This window comes from Chanodichthys erythropterus, chromosome 12 (genome assembly GCF_024489055.1).
Source record: "Chanodichthys erythropterus isolate Z2021 chromosome 12, ASM2448905v1, whole genome shotgun sequence".
Taxonomy (NCBI): domain Eukaryota; kingdom Metazoa; phylum Chordata; class Actinopteri; order Cypriniformes; family Xenocyprididae; genus Chanodichthys; species Chanodichthys erythropterus.
Window position 1 is genome coordinate 3,640,480 of NC_090232.1, and position 20,130 is coordinate 3,660,609.

Sequence of the window (20,130 nt, forward strand, 5' to 3'; positions counted from 1 at the left end):
TTATTGGTTCTTGCGGAAGCTCAAACGTGATGTGTAACACGAGAATGAACCTCATTGTTTCATGATTCGATCATGTGTCTTCAGAATTCACATGGATTTCTTTTATCAGCTCTTTTTGAAGGTTTTGGGCGAAGTTTTTCTTTCAGGTTTTTTTGAGATATCTTCATTTGTGTTTTGAATCCAAATTTTCTGAATAGACTCGATCACTTTATATGATGAACAGATTTAATTTACACATTAAATTCATCAACGCACACATCAGTTATGGTAAACCTGAAGTGCAAAGCATGTTTACTCGACTCGTGAGAAATCCAGTGAGGTTCATTCTCATGTGTTATGCATCATGTCAGAAAGCTCTCAGATTTCATCAAAAAGATCTTTGTGTACCAAAGATGAATGAAGGTCTTACGGGTTTGGAACGAGATGAGGGTAATTAATGACAGAATTTTCCTTTTTTTCACTATCCCTTTAATCTAAGCCCTGTGAAACCAGGCCTAAGAGAGATATATAACTTGTCTCTAATCCTGGGGTCTTCAACAGGGGGTCTGCAGTGGCACAGCAGGGCTTCGCTAAATATTCTTTGATCTCAGTTGTTTCATGCGGTCCTTCAGTCAATTAGATGTGTTACAACCAGTGCAGCCACTGCAGAGACATTCCATTCCCGCCTCGAGACATGGACTCTTCTCTCCGAATGCTGCAGAAGTCATGGATCCGCAGACCGCGCCCCTGCGCAGATGAGCTCTATATTTAGCCATTCTTTCAGGGGGTGTTGAGTTTCTCTGAGAGGGACGGTAGCACCTCAAGGGTGGTTGATGCACGTCTTAGACTCTTACACCCCCATGTCCAACTAAACCCCAGATCGTAAAGCGGCTGCTCAGGTTACGCTGCCCTGTTCGGACACGGGTTCAGTTCCTCAGATGTCTCGGATTGCCGGTGCAATTGCACTCCACATAGAGCGAGACTGACCTCGGATCAGCTGGGAGGAACACTGAGGAGTCCAACGTTTAAAAAAAGCCGTCCTATGGGCCAAGCATTGTCCATCAGCCCTTGAGAAAGTATGAGCCTTATTTGGATTTGCAGGAGGGTTTCAAGTGAGAGTAAATGACACCTCGACTATGTATATAGTGGACTGTGCTGGTGAAAATGCTTCTGTTTTACATTTTGATTACAAATGATATTTTCAGCAGTTTTAGTGAAAACTGGATTTAAAAATGTACATTAAAATTAAATTTTCACATTTTGATGATTATGTTCTAAAGCATGAAAATGGATATGAAGGTCCAACAGGCAAGAAAGTATGGTTTAAAACAAAACTTTAAGATGTTTTTTTTAGGATTTAGACTTTCAACACTTGCATAAAAAAGGTAAAGCAACCCTTTGATCAGTTCAAACAAACAAACGAGGCACGTCTGCATCACCCTGCTGGGATGTTGATGGGATGCGCCATTTGTAATTACACCATTTGCAAATAATTTATTTCCTCCTAGACTCTCTTCCTTTTGTGAAGCTGTTAAAATGAATAAAAGTAAAGGAGACTTAACCTGCATTTATCAAAAATAGGCCTTAAATAAAAACAGGGAAAAAAACAACTTTATAATATATTATAAAATGCAATTTATTCCTGTGATCAAAGCTGAATTTTTCATTACTCCAGTCTTCAGTGTCACATGATCCTTCAGAAATCATTCTAATATGCTGATTTGCTGCTCAAGAAACATTTATGACTATTATCAATGTAGAAAACAGTTGTGCTGCTTATTTTTGTGGAGGATTCTTTGATTTATAGAAAGTTCAACAATTTGCAAATGCACAAAAAAAGGCATGTTGATGATTACGACACAAAGACCTCTGGATTGAGAAATGAATTGTGTTAGTCTACATTTTGGTCAGTGGATGTAGCTTCCTTTCATTGACTGGTTTAAAATAAAATAAGACATCACATGCATAAAGAAAGTACAGCTATTGGGGGGAAAAAAACAAATCACTGACTTCTAAAGATATGTACTAAATCATATTAAATAGAAGCGTTGTATAGCTCCATCTAGTGGAGACAAATGGTTGTGGCAGTCACTTCTAGAAGCCTTGGCATTGTTAAAGGAGATTTCTGAACCCTGTTGATGTTTGAAATCAACCCAAAACAAACATTGCTTAACCCCAAAATGCACGAACACACAATACAAGAGTGGATGTCCATTTATCATAGCAAAATAATGCTTCAACGACACTCAAAACTGTCCTGTTACTCTAGCTAACATTACAACTACAGCATATCTTGGTTCTGTGAAACAGCAAAACCAAAGTTAATTGTGTATGGAGAAACAACACAACCACGCCGTCTGTTTTCAGGCCTTCCCGCTTTGGTCTCTCTTGTGCCGTCTCTCTGTTTCTAATATCAACAGATCCTAAAGCTCTTGCCTGATCCTAACCCTTCTTTTTCCAGTGATATTCCTCTTTTTAAATGTCTCTCAGCCATCTCTCTTTCTACAGTCTTTCTTCAAATCTCACTCATTCACTCTCTCATGAGTGGACACACCCTCTGCTGCCTACTGACTCTCTCTCTCTCCGCCCCTATCATGAGTGGACACGCCCCCTACTGTTGACTGACTCACTCTCTCCTCCCCCATCATGAGTGGACACGCCCTCTGCTGCCTACTGACTCTCTCTCTCTCCTCCCCCATCATGAGCGGACACACCCCCTACTGTTGACTGACTCACTCTCTCCTCCCCCATCATGAGTGGACACGCCCTCTGCTGCCTACTGACTCTCTCTCTCTCCGCCCCTATCATGAGTGGACACGCCCCCTGCTGCCTACTGACTCACTCTCCACCCCTATCATGAGTGGACACGCCCCCTGCTGCCTACTGACTCACTCTCTCTCCGCCCCCATCATGAGTGGACACGCCCCCTACTGTTGACCGACTCACTCCTCCCCCATCATGAGTGGACACGCCCCCTTCTGCCTACTGACTCACTCTCTCCGCCCCCATCATGAGTGGACACGCCCCCTGCTGCCTACTGACTCACTCTCCGCCCCCATCATGAGTGGACACGCCCCCTACTGTTGACTGACTCACTCTCCTCCCCCATCATGAGTGGACACGCCCTCTGCTGCCTACTGACTCTCTCTCCGCCCCTATCATGAGTGGACACGCCCCCTGCTGCCTACTGACTCACTCTCCACCCCTATCATGAGTGGACACGCCCCCTGCTGCCTACTGACTCACTCTCTCTCCGCCCCCATCATGAGTGGACACGCCCCCTTCTGTTGACTGACTCAATCTCTCTCTCTCTCTCCTCCCCCATCATGAGTGGACACACCCCCTTCTGTTGACTGACTCACTCTTGCTCTCTCCTCCCCCATCATGTGGACACACCCCCTTCTGTTGACTGACTCACTCTCTCTCTCCTCCCCCATCATGTGGACACACCCCCTTCTGTTGACTGACTCACTCTCTCCTCCCCCATCATGAGTGGACACGCCCCCTTCTGTTGACTGACTCAATCTCTCTCTCTCTCTCCTCCCCCATCATGAGTGGACACACCCCCTTCTGTTGACTGACTCACTCTTGCTCTCTCCTCCCCCATCATGTGGACACACCCCCTTCTGTTGACTGACTCACTCTCTCTCTCCTCCCCCATCATGTGGACACACCCCCTTCTGTTGACTGACTCACTCTCTCCTCCCCCATCATGAGTGGACACGCCCCCTGCTGCTGACTGGCTACAAGTGTCTTGTATCACTCAGTCCGATCCACTTTCAACAGTTACTCAGAAATCGCATACTGCACCTTTAATGTGATGTGAGAATGTTAAAAGACAGAGATAAACACCATACTCTTTTCCTTATTTTTATTGCTGTGCAGATGAAAATATTAACAGATTGTTTCACCATTTAAAAAAAAAGTAATTTTTGCAGCACATCCTCTGATATCACTACTAGTATTATCAAGAAAAAAAAAAAAGGACATTACTAATACAGAAAGCAAAGCATTAAAAGAATAGTTCACCTATTCATCCTCAAGACATCCTAGGTGTATATGACTTTCTTCTTTCAGACTTATACAATTGGAGTTCTGGCTCTTCCAAGCTTTATAATGACAGTGAATGGGGCACAAGATTTTAAAGCCCAAAAAAAGTGCATCCATCCATCATAAATGTAATCCATGCAACTCCAGGGTTTATAAAGGCCTTCTGAAGCCAAGCGATAGGTTTTTGTAAGAAAAATATCCATATTTTAAACTTTATAAACTATAATCACTGGCTTCCGCAACAGCTGTACATGTTCAAGAGAGTGAGTTCCGGTGGAAGGGTGACCTCTGACCCGACACATTTACGTTTATAAAGTATCAAATATGGATATTTTTCTAACAAAAACCAATCGCTTTGATATTAACCCCCTGGAGTCGTATGGATTACTTTTATGATGGATGGATGCACTTCTTTGGGCTTCAAAAATCTCACCAACCATTCACTACCATTATAAAGCTTGGAAGAGCTGGGATATTATTTAATATAACTCCGATTGTGTTCGTCTGAAAGAACAAAATCATATACACCTAGGATGGCTTGAGGGTGAGTAAGTCATGGGATCATTTTCGGGGGTGAAAAATTATCATTTTTAGGGTGAACTATTCCTTTAAGCTAACTTAAAGCATATTGACACTGTATTGTAGTGTTATCTTGAAGCAGTCACTTTTGTGCAATTAGTTTACTTAAAAATTTAAAGAGATGTTAAACTTTACCTTGCTGTCATATCAATATATATTCTAACAAACACATCAAAATAATCAATTTTCAGTGAGTATTAGTAATACAAATAATACTAACAAACATATACCCATAACATCAAAAATTCACAAAAAAAAAAGAAAAGAAAAAGTGCAATCGGTTAAGCATATTTAAAAAGCTTCCAAAAGAACCTTCATCTATATAGCCTAGATTGCATCCAAAGCATGCAGACGCACAAGCAGAGTGAGACTATTCCACCATCAGAGGAGGCCTTCTTCCAGCTCTAGGAAGCTCAAGCGAAAAAGCTCAATGATCCGGAACAGTCTGGAATGAGGCACTTTGAAGTTAGCAAGGGTTTTATTCGCATAATTAAATGTCTGGACAGTCAAATGTTTAAAATCAGAGGTATAGCTACCTTTACAACTCAAAAGCAGGGAACTTGGCTTTAGTTGGTTGCAGCAAGTCAACCAGGAAATAAATTGTGCCTGCCATTCCTTCATGAGACAAAAGAGATGATAAATTACTAGTTAATCCGGTGTAAAATAAAATGTTTGTAATACTCACTATTCAGAATTTGAACAAAAAAAAGACAAAAAACAAAACAAATTTATATATATATAAAATTTGTTTTGTTTTTTGTCTGGTTTTTTTTGTTCAAATTCTCATCTGCAGTATATATATATATATATAAATAAAAATTTGGGATCAGTAATTAGGAAAAAAAAAAGAAAAATACTTTTATTCAGCAAGGATGCATTAAACTGATCAAAAGTGACATTAAAAGCAGTTTATAATGTTACATAAGATTGTTTTATTTTAAATAAATGCTGTTTAATTTTTAATTTATCAAAGAATCCTGAAAAACAATATATCATGGTTTCCACAAAAATATTTAGCAGTTCAACATTGATAATACATCAGCATAATAGAATGATCAAACAGAAATAATTGCATCTGAAAATAGAAAAGTTATCTTAAATTGTAAAAATATTTCAATATATTGCCGTTTTTACCATATTTGTTATCAAATTAATGCAGGCTTGGTGATCAGAAGAGACTTCTTTTAAAAACAACAACAACAAAATCTTACCGACCCCAAACTTTTGAACGGTAATGTAAATATACATGTATAATGTTTACTCTACCTTCAAACAATGAGAATGGTGTATCTGGAGTCCGGCAGCCATGTCTTCCATAATTCATGCACCAGTCTGCAAACTGCAGATGAGAAGACATCAAATCCCATCATGCCTCTGTACATACAACTGTACAATGACAGGTCCCCTCCTGACAGCACAATGATTTATTGTCGCACGATTATGCATAAGCATATGCCTATGTATTAAACTTCATGACAAATGTATTTCACTGAAGTACTTTGAAAAATATTAGACTTCACTTGTGAATAAAAGCCTTGCTTAATATTAGGGATTGTTTTGATTGATTTACTCTTTACTGTAGTTTTCCCTGGAGTGCACTTACATTGCTAGTCAAGGTCTCTTGAATCAAAAATGTAATTTAGTTTTTCATAAACAAGTACTTGATGACAATTTATTGCTACTGTACCTTTAAGGCTTTTAAAATAAATGGGTTTTTAAATGCCTATTTAAAAAAAGTTCAAGAAAACTCTAATGTGACATCTGTCAGGCATAACATTATGAGCACCTTCCTAATTTTGTGTTGGTCCCCTTTTGCTGCCAAAACAGCCCTGACCCGTCGAGGCATGGACTCCTCTAGACCCCTGAAGGTGTGCTGTGGTATCTGCACCAAGATGTTTACAGCAGATCCTTTAAGTCCTGTAAGTTGCGAGGTCCATGGATTGGACTTGTTTGTTCAGCACATCCCACAGATGCTCAATTGGATTGAGATCTGGGGAATTTGGAGGCCAAGTCAACACCTCAAACTCGTTGTTGTGCTCCTCTCCTCCTACAGTAGCTCATCTGTTGGATCGGACCACACGGGCCAGCCTTTGCTGCCCACGTGCATCAATGAGCCTTGCCCACCCATCTAATATATCCACCCACTAACAGGTGCCGTGATGAAGAGATAATCAGTGTTATTCACTTCACCTGTCAGTGCTCATAATGCTATGCCTGGTCAGTGTATATTTTCGAAGCTTAAGAGGGGTCAGACTCACCATGCAGGCTCTGTAGAGGTGTTTGAGATCCTGGGTGGCCTTGTAAAGAGCAAGAAAGCCGTAAGCGTTTCCAGCAGCTCCATGACAGAGACCGTAGCCCTTCTTCACCAAACCCCTCTGCCAGATCACCTCTCCACACTGCAGAGCGTCCTCCAGATACTGCCTCACACCAAACACCTGCAGAAGAAGACGGCTTATACATGAATATGACATTTCCATACTTTTGCAGACAATGTATTCGGCAGAAAACTATGATCTTAAATGCTTGTGAATAACTTCAGATTCTTCTCGAGTCTTGAGGCTCCTGCATGTTTGCTTGTGTGTAATGTGGTTTACTCACACTTGATGGCACTGTAATACCAACAGTTAAAAACTAGGGTTTCTGCTGGACTCAAAATAAAAATACATAGGCTAACCATACACACACACACACACACACACACACACACACACACACGGGCAGCAATTCACTGTGTGATGGAGCCTATAGAATTCAGTTATATGCCCCTAGATATCAGGACAAAAATGCCCCCGTATGAGTTCGTCTCATATTCACTTATATCATAAGATAGAGTTAAGCAATATCACGAGTACTGTTTTTGTCCAGAATAGCATGAGTGCAATGTGCCGTTTCATTTCTGAATGAATTCGTGATTTGAGCGAATGAATAATTCAATGGCCCATTCATAAAGAGAACCATTTACAATATTCCTGAATGAATCAGCCGTTTGAATTAATCAAATGAATGAATCACTCAATGGCTGCGTCCAAAATCGCATATTCCTTTGCGTAGGTACTTATTATGAGTAAGAAATTACTTCACGACAGATAAAAAAAAGTATGTTTTATATAGTATAAATGTAATCCACACTTACTACATTCGCCATGTTGTCATTATCATGAGACCCACCATCACTGCCACTCATAAATCCTCTCCTGTGGCCTCATGTGATAGTAAAGTTTTTGCCTACTCTTTTATGAGTACTGAGAAATTGAACCTACTATATAGTAGGGAAGTATGCAATTTTGCATGCAGCCACTCATTTAGACATTTACCGCCTCCTACTGGCAGGTTTTGTTTCTTATTAAGAGTATAATTTCATAAAAAAACAAATATAATAATAAATAAATAAATAAATAATTAATAATAATAATAATAATAAATATATATATATATATATATTTTTTTTTTTTTTTTTTTTTTTCCTTATTCATAAAAAATAAAATAAAGAGTTTGTTTATGTAAAAAATAAATATATATATACAGCTATTGAAAAAATTCAGATTCTTATTCTTAATTTTTTCCATAGCTGTATATATATTTATTTTTCCTTATTCATAAAAAAACAAAAATAAAAAGTTTGTGTAATAAATTCTTTGTTAAATAAATTAAAAATGTATTTTTTTCCTCACACTAATTTTGTAAAGTTTATTTGTTTTTCTCATTTAACACAAAAATGACTTTAAATGATCTTTTGACTAAGATTTAAGAATAAAATAACTGACATGAAGAATTGTACCTTGAAAGCCTGTATCAACATGTAGATAACTCCTGGAGAGCCGTGACACCAGTGCACCAGAAGATCCCGAGAATCACCGACACATGGTGGGTAATTGCCTGATTGAAACTTCAGCTGACACACATAGTTCACACTGGGTTTGACTAGATACGAAAGCCTGTCCTCGGCAACAAATCCAGGCTATAGGGAGAGAAAATTTGTTTGTTTGATTGATTTTAACATTATTATTGTTAAATTGTTATTATAGTTTCCCCCCACCAATTTGCTGTTTCCTCAGTCAATAATGCATGTATTCTGAGTGCTCACCTGCATCAGGTAGTAATAGATCCCTGACAGTCCATGGGCTGCACCCACATACTCCTCCTGATACCACTCGTACATTAGAGGGCTTTGTTCCTGGATCTTTTTCCTCAGAGACTGGTTCTGCCCTGAAGCCATGACAGCATCACAGATCTGAAATAAATGCATGTTCAATAAGTGAAAACAACACACTCTTTCACAACTTTTAACTTCCATAAAGTGGCATTTTTCTGTTTACTGAATATTGAGTCTTGTTAACTGGACAATATTTTGAGATTGTCAGCAATCACAAAGTCACAAGTTAAATGTCAACTGTCAGTTCCAAAATATATAGGAAGACTTTTTAATGCTTTTGAAAGAATTTTATTTTGAAAAGAATAATATTGTAAAATACAATGAATTAATTTATATCCTGTGATCAAAGCTGAATTTTCAGCATCACTACTCCAGTCACATGATCCTTCAGAAATCATTCTGACACATTGATTTGCGGCTCAAGAAACATTTCTGATTACTATCAGTGTTGAAAACCGTTGTGCTGCTTAATATTTTCCGGAAACTTTTTTTTTTAGGATTCTTTAATGAATAAAAAAATTCAAAAGAACAGTAGTCTTCCGAAATAGAAATCTTTTGTAACATTATAAAAGTCTGTCACTTTTGATTATTTCTATCAAAATATTACTGACACCAAACTTGAACGGAAGTATATATTGGTCATCTGCCCTGCTTTCTACATTTATTACCGCACATTGAAAACTACATTTCATTTAAACAAGAAAAAAAATGTAGGCTCAGTTTTATCCATTCGGATTTGATTAGATTATGAAAGTTAGGCTACAATATTAACTTTTGATATTGTATATAAACAACAAACATTTTTGATATATTTTTCACTGCTTGCATGTTATTGGTTACATCAGCAGATGACAGAAGTAATTGCATAAACTGAGAAATATATTACATTTTATTTAAAACTTTTTTTTTTTTTTCCCCAGTAAGACTAGGGGCATTCATTGATGTAATACAAATGGTAAATTTTGGTCATGTTGTGTTTATCTTAACTGATATTAACCACACACCCTGTGTTAAAATGTGATGTCATGTGCTTTTGTTCAGGTTTCAGGCCAAATGAATGGTGACAGACCTGTTGAATGTATTGAATGGGGATCTTCTCCTGCTGAAAGTGCTGGTTAATGAAGATGAGGGAGTAAAGATAGCCCAATCTGCCATAGAGCAGCTCATCAGGAAGACTGCCTTTCCCCTGCACTACTGACTGGTACAACTGCAGCAGCCTGGAAACATTCGAGCAAATAGATCACAATAAGATCCCCTGGGAATGAAACCCTGTCAAGACAGGGAAAGAGAAACAGGACACAAAAAGAGCTGTGCTGCCCTATAGACCAAGAAATCCTCCACATTTCACCCTCATCCTGGAATCTTAGTATGAGATTTTTAATGAACACCAGCTCCTGGGAATATTCCAGGGCAATTCTATTAGTGTTAAGTTATAAACAAGCCAGCAATCCAAAAGATACGAGACAAGAAATTAGACTCAATGTGGACAGCCGACAAACAAACAATACATTTCAATAGTCATTCCTTCAATATATCATCTTTTTGGACTAAAGTAAATATTTAACTCTCCTACTTCATTTAAATCATCTACATTCCCAATGTTTATCATGTTTACACGGGTCAGTGACAAATAAGGATGTCTGAGAGAAATCCTTCAAAGAGTGAGTTTGAAATGTTGGTTTCATACACTTTTGAAAAAAAGTTTAACAAAAATACTTTTAATTAACTATAAAATGTGGTATCCGAAAAACTAAACTATAGTCGTTTTGTAGATTTCTATCATGTGAAAATAAAGTGACTTTGACTTGGCATTAGGGATGCATGATATATCAGCCACCATATCGTTATCGGCCGATATATGTTGTTTTTTTATTGTTATCGTTATCGACCTGATAAGAAAATTTGGCCGATATATAAAAGCCCATAGATAATGGGCTATTTTCGTCAGCTGAGACACTTCAGATGTGCACTGTTTGCCATGATGGAATTGCTTGATTGAAATGATTGAGTATGAAACTCAATTAGTTCAAGTTCAATTGTGCATTCACTAGGCATGTGACGGTATCAAATTTTCATGTTGCAAATAATTGATGAAGCTTTTATCACGGTATACGGTATTATCACGATATTAAAATAAGTTGCAAAACCATTTTTGTCATAGTTTAACAGATTTAAGAACTCTTTTTGTAATAAAACAAAACAACTGACTGAAATTTTCAAACAGATTAAAATGCAAAAGGATTAGGCTATAAAGAACAACAGATAACACTTTATTTAATGCATTAACTAAGACTGAGCAATAGCTACATTTGATACAGAAAGTGTTATTTTTTTAGAAACACAACTGATCATTGTTAGTTTTATCTCAGGTCCATTAAATAAGTTATTTTCATTTTAGTAATGTTATTAAATAGTAACTAAGAAATTAACTTTAATTAATAATAATTAATACTTTATAAGTATTTTATTGTCAGTTTAGTGATAATGAATTAACATGATAACTAATGAAGCTGTATGTTTTCAAAGTTTTACTGAACAATGACAAATAATCAGAACATTTCTAATCATTAGGGCATGTTGTAGTCCAGATTAAAATATAAAAATGTTTAGGTTTGAAAATAAATATCCTTTTAAGTCTTTTTTAAGTATACAGTATTTGGTGCTGTGATGAACAACACTGAGATTACAAAAAAATTAATGGCTATTTGAAGCAATTTAAAAACTTCACTAGTGCAGTTAATTTGGTTGCACGGTTTCCATGGTAACCGCTGCACGCTGCTGTTCCATCAGCGCCCTCTGCTGTCAGAGAGTGAACGCGCACTTTCATTCAGCTCGTCTCCTTCAATGGTTCCGCCATGTGCTTTTCGTGCACGTTGGGATTGTTTACATCTGAGCGCGTGTCCCTTTGATGCAGAATACAGCGGTGTCGTGCCTTTTATACGATTGATGGGTAAAGTATTCGTATTCTTAATTGTCTTATAAAAAAAATAATAATTGGTAATATATTATTTACGGTATTCTGAAGTGCCGACGATTACAATATTGTGCATATTCATTATCGCGATTTATCGCATTACAGAATATCGGCACAAGTCTAGCATTCGCATCATTTTGTGAAGATACATGCTGTTGTTTGAAACAGTAATATTAATTTTAATGTTTAAAAAAAACAAAAAAAACATTGATGCATTATTAATAATAAATAGCACTTTTATTTTTCTTGCATCTTTTTCATTAATATGGTTTAATTAAAATCATTTCATTATTGTCCGTGCAGAGGCTATTCCATTTTATTTATCATGACACATGCCTTTAGACTCTTTATACCCAAGAAATGTTGTCCAATAACTTCTTTGCATTATTTATTTTATTTTTTTTTTTTACTTTTTTTTGATAAAGAAAGTTGGCCATTGGAGTGTAAAATTAATTTTAAAACTTACATTGGTTCAAACTAGGATACTGTACATGTTTGATTTATGTTGAAGTGCCTGGGACATGGCTTTTAAATGGTGAGACTTTTGTTTTTGTAATCAGGCTCAAAAAATATATATAAAAACGTTGATTTAAGAGTTATCGGCCAATATATTGGTTATCGGCCTTCAAATATAAAGAAATATTGGAATCGTCCAAAATTTTCATGTCGGTGCATACCTTCTTGCCATTTAAAACATATTCTAATATCATTAATAATTTAAAACAAAACAGCTTCACTGCTAATCTTAATCTGGTGAGACTTGTTTTTATAATCAGACTCTCAAAAATTATATAAAAATGTGGATTTAGATTGATCGGGAAATATATTGGTTACCGGCTTTCAGATATAAAGAATTCACGGTTATCGGTATTGGCCAAAATTTTCATAACGGTGCATCCCTACTTGGCATTTACATAATATTCCAATATTATTAATATTTTAATAAAAAGGCTTAACTGCTAATCTTAATTCACAAAAACGGTCAAAATACGTTTTAATTCAGAAATCACTAATTATATATATATATATATATAAAAAAACACTAATGTCGTTGTCCCTATGAATTACATTTTAATATATCTTTGAATAACGTTGAAAAATGTGTAATTAACTTTTAATATGATTATATGTTTAGATCTAAAATTGTAATTTGAAGAGTGATGTCACCGACCCAACACATACACAAAGATGGAGGTAGAGCAGGGTCAGACCTGTTCACACACTCCTCAGCCTCATGGGGTTTCTGGAGGCGATGATAGACCACCGCCGCTATAGCCAGCGGTCCTGCATCCCCGCACAAGAAGGTCACCCAGCGCTGGGTTAAACTCCTCAGACTGTGGTTGATATAGTCCAGAGCCCTCTGGAGGTAAGAGGGATCTCCAAAGACACTGTGGAGATGCAGGTAAAGCAGGGCAATGCCTGCAGTTGGGGGAGGGGGGACTTAGCAATGTGGGCCACGTAGTTTCATGATGTAAAACCACGAACATGAGTAGTGAACTATAATAAATCATTTAAAAAGTTACTATAACAATAATCAGATTTCAATGCATTGGACAAAATTATACCTGCGTATCCCTTAAAGGGATAGCCCACCCAAAAATTCTGTCATCATTTTCTCACCCTCATGTCGTTCCAAAAATGTATGACTTTTTGTTGTTCTTTTGCTGAACACAAAGGACGGTATTTTGAAGAATGTTGGTAACTAAACAGTTTTGTTTCCCATTGACTTACATTGTATGAACAAAAAAACCTCCAAAAAAAACAGTGGAACTCAATGGGAACCGAAACTATTTGATTATCAACACTGTTCAAAATACCTTCCTTTGTGTTCAGCAGAAGAAAGAAATGCATTTACACTTTATTCGGTGGTCCACTAACTATAAGTTACTTTGCAACTACATGTCAATCATATCAAGAATTTGCAACTACATGTCAACTATATCATTAATTCACAGCAACTACATATCAAATATAGCAATCACGTCAACTATATAATAAATTTGCAACTACATATCAACTATATCATTTATTTGCAGCAACTCCATGTCATCTATATATTGAATTAGCAACTACATGTCAACCATATCATGAATTTGCAACTACATGTCAAATATATCATGAATCTGCAGAAAATACAAGTCAACTATATCATTTAATTTCAGCAACTACATGTCAAATATATCATGAATTTGCAACTACATGTCGACTATATCATGAATTAACAACTACATGTCGACCATATCATGAATTAGCAACTACATGTCGACCATATCATGATCGGGCAACTACATGTCGACCATGTCATAAATTAGCAACTACACGTTGACCATATCATGAATTAGAAACTACATGTCGACTAGGCTATATCTTAAATTAGCAACTACATGTCGATCATTGTCATGAATTAGCAACTACAGGTCGACCATATCATAAATTAGCAATTACATGTCGACCATATCATGATTGGGCAACTACATGATGACCATATCATGAATTAGCAACTACATGTCGACCATGTCATAAATTAGCAACTACATGTCGACCATATCATGAATTAGAAGCTACATGTCGACCATATCATGAATTAGAAGCTACATGTCGACCATGTCATAAATTAGCAACTACATGTCGACTATATCATGAATTAGCAACTACATGTCGACCATGTCATGAATTAGCAACTACATGTCGACCATGTCATGAATTAGCAACTACATGTCGACCATGTCATGAATTAGCAACTACATGTCGACCATATCATGAATTAGAAGCTACATGTCGACCATGTCATGAATTATGTCGACCATAACATGAATTAGCAACTACTTGTCAACCATATAATGAATTAGCAACTACATGTCGACTATATCATGAATTAGCAAATGTCGACCATATCATAAATTAGCAACTACATGTTGACCATATCATGAATTAGCAACTACATGTTGACCATATCATGAATTAGCAACTACATGTCGACCATATCATGAATTAGCAACTACATGTCAACTATATCATGATCGGGTAACTACATGTCGACCATATCATGATCGGGCAACTACATGTCGACCATATCATGATCGGGCAACTACATGTCGACCATATCATGAATTAGCAACTACATGATGACCATATCATGAATTAGCAACTACATGTCGACCATATCATGAATTAGCAACTACATGTCGACCATATCATGAATTAGCAACTACATGTCGACCATATCATGAATTAGCAACTACATGTCAACTATATCATGAAATAGCAACTACATGTCAACTATATCATGAATTAGCAACTACATGTCGACCATGTCATGAATTAGCAATTACATGTCGACCATGTCATGAATTATGTCGACCATATCATGAATTAGCAACTACATGTCGACCATATCATGAATTAGCAACTACATGTTGACTATATCATGAATTAGCAAATGTCGACCATATCATAAATTAGCAACTACATGTCGACCATGTAATGAATTAGCAACTACATGTCGACTATATCATAAATTAGCAACTACATGTCGACCATGTCATGAATTAGCAACTACATGTCGACCATGTCATGAATTATGTCGACCATATCATGAATTAGCAACTACTTGTCAACTATCTCATAGACTCAGGGTTCCCAGTCTTTTTCAGAGATCATTTTCCAGGACTTTTCCCAGACATTTCAAATTTCATTATGATGGGAATAAAAGACTAGAATCACAGATTCATGGCCTATGGTCAATTAATAATACATTACAGAAGTCTTTAAAAATTTATAGTTTATGTTTTAATTTTATATATATAATTCTATGAGTTTAATGTTTTAAAATGATTACAATATTGAATAGTAAAAAAGACACTTATTACCACCAGTAGGTGGCAGCGAATAACAGTCTTAACGAGTTAGTCATTGGAGTCATTCTTTCAAACGATTCATTCAAAAATGCTTATTTTTTTATGAACGACGCAAGTAGCTGGGTTTTCCATCCAAACGTGAAGCGTATCTTTTCGAAGAAAACAAAGGAAGAAAGAAAAACAAAAGCAAATGTAGGTAACTACATTGATTCACTGCAAAGTGCAAACATTCAAGCACTAGATTCCTAGCTCCTGCAAGTGCAACTGCCAACACAGTATCTTGCAAAGATACTTAGAGCAAAGACTTTATATATACAAAGATGATGCATTCATAATGCTTATGAATGGGAGAGAATGCAATGTGCAATATGGTGGAATAAGTTGGGATTATTAACTATTGACATGTAGTTGCAAAGTTACTTGTATTTAGTAGAATGATTAAAGTGGAAATAAAGTGTTACCAGAAAGGGATAGAGGTTTGGAACAACATGAGGCTGAGTAAATAATGACAGAATCTTCATTTTTGGGTGGACTATCCCTTTAAGCAACCCCATCTATAGAGGCTGATTTCAATGATACTTTGCCATTTACATTTTCACTGAATGTGTATTAATATATATATTTTTTTAATAATCGTGTGTGTTCTCACCTGCCCAGCCAGTGTAGCCAGTACAGTCTCTGGGGTCAGCTGTCTTCAGTCCATTCTCCATGATTGCCAGCAGCTCACCGATCTTACTGCTTATACAGCTGGCAAAATGCTGGGTCAACTGCATAGAGCAAACATAAGATTGATAAATCAGATATGATAATGAATACAGTCATGAAAAAGGGTGAGCAGTGTATTAATGTAATTCAGTGAAGGCTATATCTATATATACTATGGTACTCCAATTATTTCTAAGAATAGCATAATATTTGTAAGATTCAGTAGTTCTATGCCACTTTTTGGAATCACTCACATTTCCCTGCATGTCAAACAGGTCTTGCGCACATCCAGGCCCAGTGTAATCTAGGTAAGGATTCTTTAAGGCTCGTTGTTCAGACATTTTTGAGTGATCTGGAAAAAAGCACAGATTAAAAACATAGCAGATGCATTACATACTGGATGTGTCTAAAAACCTATTTATAAAACAAATAGTTCCGGTCCTTGATTCTGATTGGATGAGCCACGTTTGAAGCCTCTGTAAATTACAAACATACACCTGTGACCTTATTACATCAGCATTACTGGTGAATTGTTTCTGACCACATTTGGAAGTGGCTCAGAACAAATGCTAAAAAATTACATCAGTAATGTTCTCTTTTCTCAAATATTGCTTCTTAACTTTTCTGTTTTGACTGTTTTCCAAGTTGCTGTTGTATAATCTACAAAGAAATTAAGCTGTACTTGTTTGTAGCTATACAGCTCCTCAGACTGCACTAAAATTTACTGGCGGGTGGTTTTAATTCACCAGCTGTCATGTCACAGATGCTGCTTGTGTGTATATATATGTGCGTGTTTATATGTGTGTGTGATTTTTTTTTTTATTATTATAATAAATAAAAAAACAAAGATATGACATCCAAAGTATGTAAGGTAGCACACCTAGATCTCTTTTATCGAATTCAAAAGGTTTGAATTATATTTTGCTACATATAAAAGGTATTTTAATGATTATGAAGTATCAAAAGGTCATTCGGTTTAACCATCCAAAGGCCAATACAACCATTTCATTTGTGATTAAAATATCTTAGAATGTAATAAATGTATAGATTTTTTTATTCTGGCATGATTTTATAACATCATATATAAACATAGTGCAAAATGGCATTCAAATTATGTGCAGAAGTCGTTGCTTTGTTATGAGAAAGAATGTCCAGAAAAATTAATTTCATTGATGTCATTCGGAGTAACCAATATAAAGGGACCTTTTTAAATCAAGTCATGTGGTCAATATCATGTGACTTCTTTCAGACACCTGCAAAGGACCACATGGTCATGAAGCAAAGTAACTAACTCTCTCTTAACTATTTGATGTTTTCACTTGCTCATACGCATGTCCCGAAACATCAGGTCATTCGGTATAACCGCTATAAGACATGGAAAATGTTGAAATATTTTTAAAACTTGTACTAAATATAAAATGTTTGTCCTTTTGCTAGCTAGATAGATACTGTTAGCACTATTGTCATTCGGTATAACCAAAAGCGTCATTCGGTAAAACCCTTTTTTGGTGACAAATTTTGTCCATCTAATAAAAAATAACAAAAGCAGTGTTAATCGATCATAAAAACCACAATCTCATTGTTAACACTTAATAGAACTTCAAAATTAATTATATCTCCCTTATGTTTTGTTTTTACACTTTTAAAAACCTTATTCGTCATATATACACACATATACATACACACATAATGTATTATACACCTATAGCCTATGATGTCTTGGTTTCACCATTCTATACGGTCAGGATTACTTAGAAAATGTCGTGAGTTTAATACATGCTTGATATTTAGCATGTATTAATGTCACGACACTATATGCCACATTGAAACATGTTTTATTACTAATCCTGACCGATTAAAATGATGAAACTAAGACAACTTATTTCCACATACATCAATCATAGTTGCATTAATCTACAGTAAGCAGAGCAACTACGACATTTTCAACACTGCGCACCAAACAGACACGGAGAATAACAAAACCAAGTGAAGCGCCGCCATTTCGAATTATTTCTAATTATAGCTCTTAATTAGAGCTAACAAGACATTTTCATGATATTTAATTCGTACAAAGACTTTCCAAACTGGTTATTGTTAGGCTCAGTCATCGCAGTAACCGGAAAAAACCGTACCCTAGCGTGGGCCAATCCGGAAGCAAGAAACCCGGAAGTGTGAAACTGGCTTCTGTTAACATGGACGCCGAATAAAAAAAATACGTGCTGCCTACGCGTGCGGTTTGAAACGGGCCTAAAGGCCTTTTTCATGAATACGCACAAGGCCAACGTGCCTTTATACACTAGTAAAATGGAAATTATTCTATCTTTGCTTAATTATCCGTTCTATAAAGCTGCAATCATTTATTTGTGAATAAATCTTTAGGAAATAAAACGGGTCTAGAAACACACGCTATCTCGAGGCTACTTGTATCAAAAGCACAAATAAGGATATAAATGCGCAGATAGTCTTTCTAATCAAATGCGATCTAGCTAAATAACTACAAAAACAACGTTTATTCAATAACAGTGAACATACCGCCGTGAATCAGTCCACTGTAGAATTCTTCACGTCTGCTCACTAGTGATGTCCGGTTCGTGATGGAACGAATCTTTTCAACCGGTTCTTTTTAGTGAACTGGTCGAACTACTTCACCAAATTGGACTGAATCGTTCAAAACACTCCGCGACTCGATTCAGCACAGATCTACACGTTACTAAAGTTACTCACTGTCGGACGAGCCTGACAGTCTCTCCGACTCGAAATTAAACCAATATCCCGGAGTATGTGTTACTCCAACAGTACAGTGAAGTGAGACATGCTGCACTGAAACAACTGATGAGCTGCTGAAACTGAGCATGCGTGGACAACCCCACAGTTCTGACTGCCGCCATCTGGTTTTGAGGAGGTTTACTACACTATTGAACAGGAGATAACTTTTTTATTTTTATTTTGAGATTTTCATTGCTTTAAAGGATTAGTTCACGTTCAAATTAAAATTTCCTGATAATTTACTCACCCCCATGTCATCCAAGATGTTCATGTCTTTCTTTCTTCAGTCGAAAAGAAATTAAGATTTTTGATGAAAACATTCCAGGATTTTTCTCCATATAGTGGACTTAATCCATAGACAGTAAAAGAAATGGACACAGCGACCCCATTGGAACTCAATTGAGTCAAGTGAAGCCCATTTTTAGCGATTTTTAGCACTTCCGTTTCTGACGCGCAGACTCACACTAAGCTTGATGACGTCCGCAACCTGTCTGACAGGTGTAAATCTTATAGTAGCTGTGCGTGAAAACTGCCATCGTTAATCTTACAGAGACAAAGAGCTTGAGCGGGGAGTTCTTTGGCGTGAGTGAGCAGGAGTAAGTATTCTGATTAATTATTTTGTATAGTATTTTAAAATGTAACACCAGTATGCCATATTAAGATAATCTCCCCGATTGCCTGCAAGCTTCTCCTCCTGTCTGTACGGTAATTTCTCTAGTGTGCGACAGAGAGTCGAGTGGTTATGACGCAATCGTTAGCTTATTTTTACAAAAACTGTTTCTACGGGGCCATAATGTAACATAGAAGGTAATGGAGCCCTTTATACATTGTTGTGTATCTTTGGAAATAAATAATGGACAAATGGAGTCTTTAAACGCCTCAGATGTAAAGTTATTCACTGTCAAAGTGACGCCAAAATGAATGGGAGTCAATGGGGATGCTAACGCAAGTGAAGTTCTGCTACAAGATGGCGGCACCCGGCCGACTTCAACTTCTGGTCGACTTCCTTGGGCACTGACTTAATCTAGCCCAAATGGTTGAAGCTCAAAATTACAGTTTCAGTGCAG

The 20,130-nt window shown here is 36.6% G+C and overlaps 1 protein-coding gene across 2 annotated transcripts; it reads right to left on the reverse strand.

Annotated features, from left to right (window-relative positions):
* Window positions 1–3,835: 3,835 nt before the first annotated feature.
* Window positions 3,836–19,133, reverse strand: lancl1 (LanC antibiotic synthetase component C-like 1 (bacterial)). Of its 2 annotated transcripts, none has more exons than XM_067402926.1 (11): window positions 18,830–19,133; window positions 16,552–16,649; window positions 16,242–16,359; window positions 12,947–13,154; window positions 9,831–9,978; window positions 8,693–8,839; window positions 8,387–8,566; window positions 6,867–7,043; window positions 5,875–5,947; window positions 5,145–5,223; window positions 3,836–5,053 (listed from the first exon to the last, which is right to left on the reverse strand). In XM_067402926.1, exons 2-10 carry the CDS (start codon window positions 16,636–16,638, stop codon window positions 5,147–5,149), a joined length of 1,215 nt encoding a protein of 404 aa, XP_067259027.1. In that variant the 5' UTR covers window positions 16,639–16,649; window positions 18,830–19,133; the 3' UTR covers window positions 3,836–5,053; window positions 5,145–5,146. The 2 variants fall into 2 exon arrangements, with proteins under 2 accessions (XP_067259027.1, XP_067259028.1); XM_067402927.1 differs by having other exon boundaries at window positions 19,022–19,061.
* Window positions 19,134–20,130: the final 997 nt, after the last annotated feature.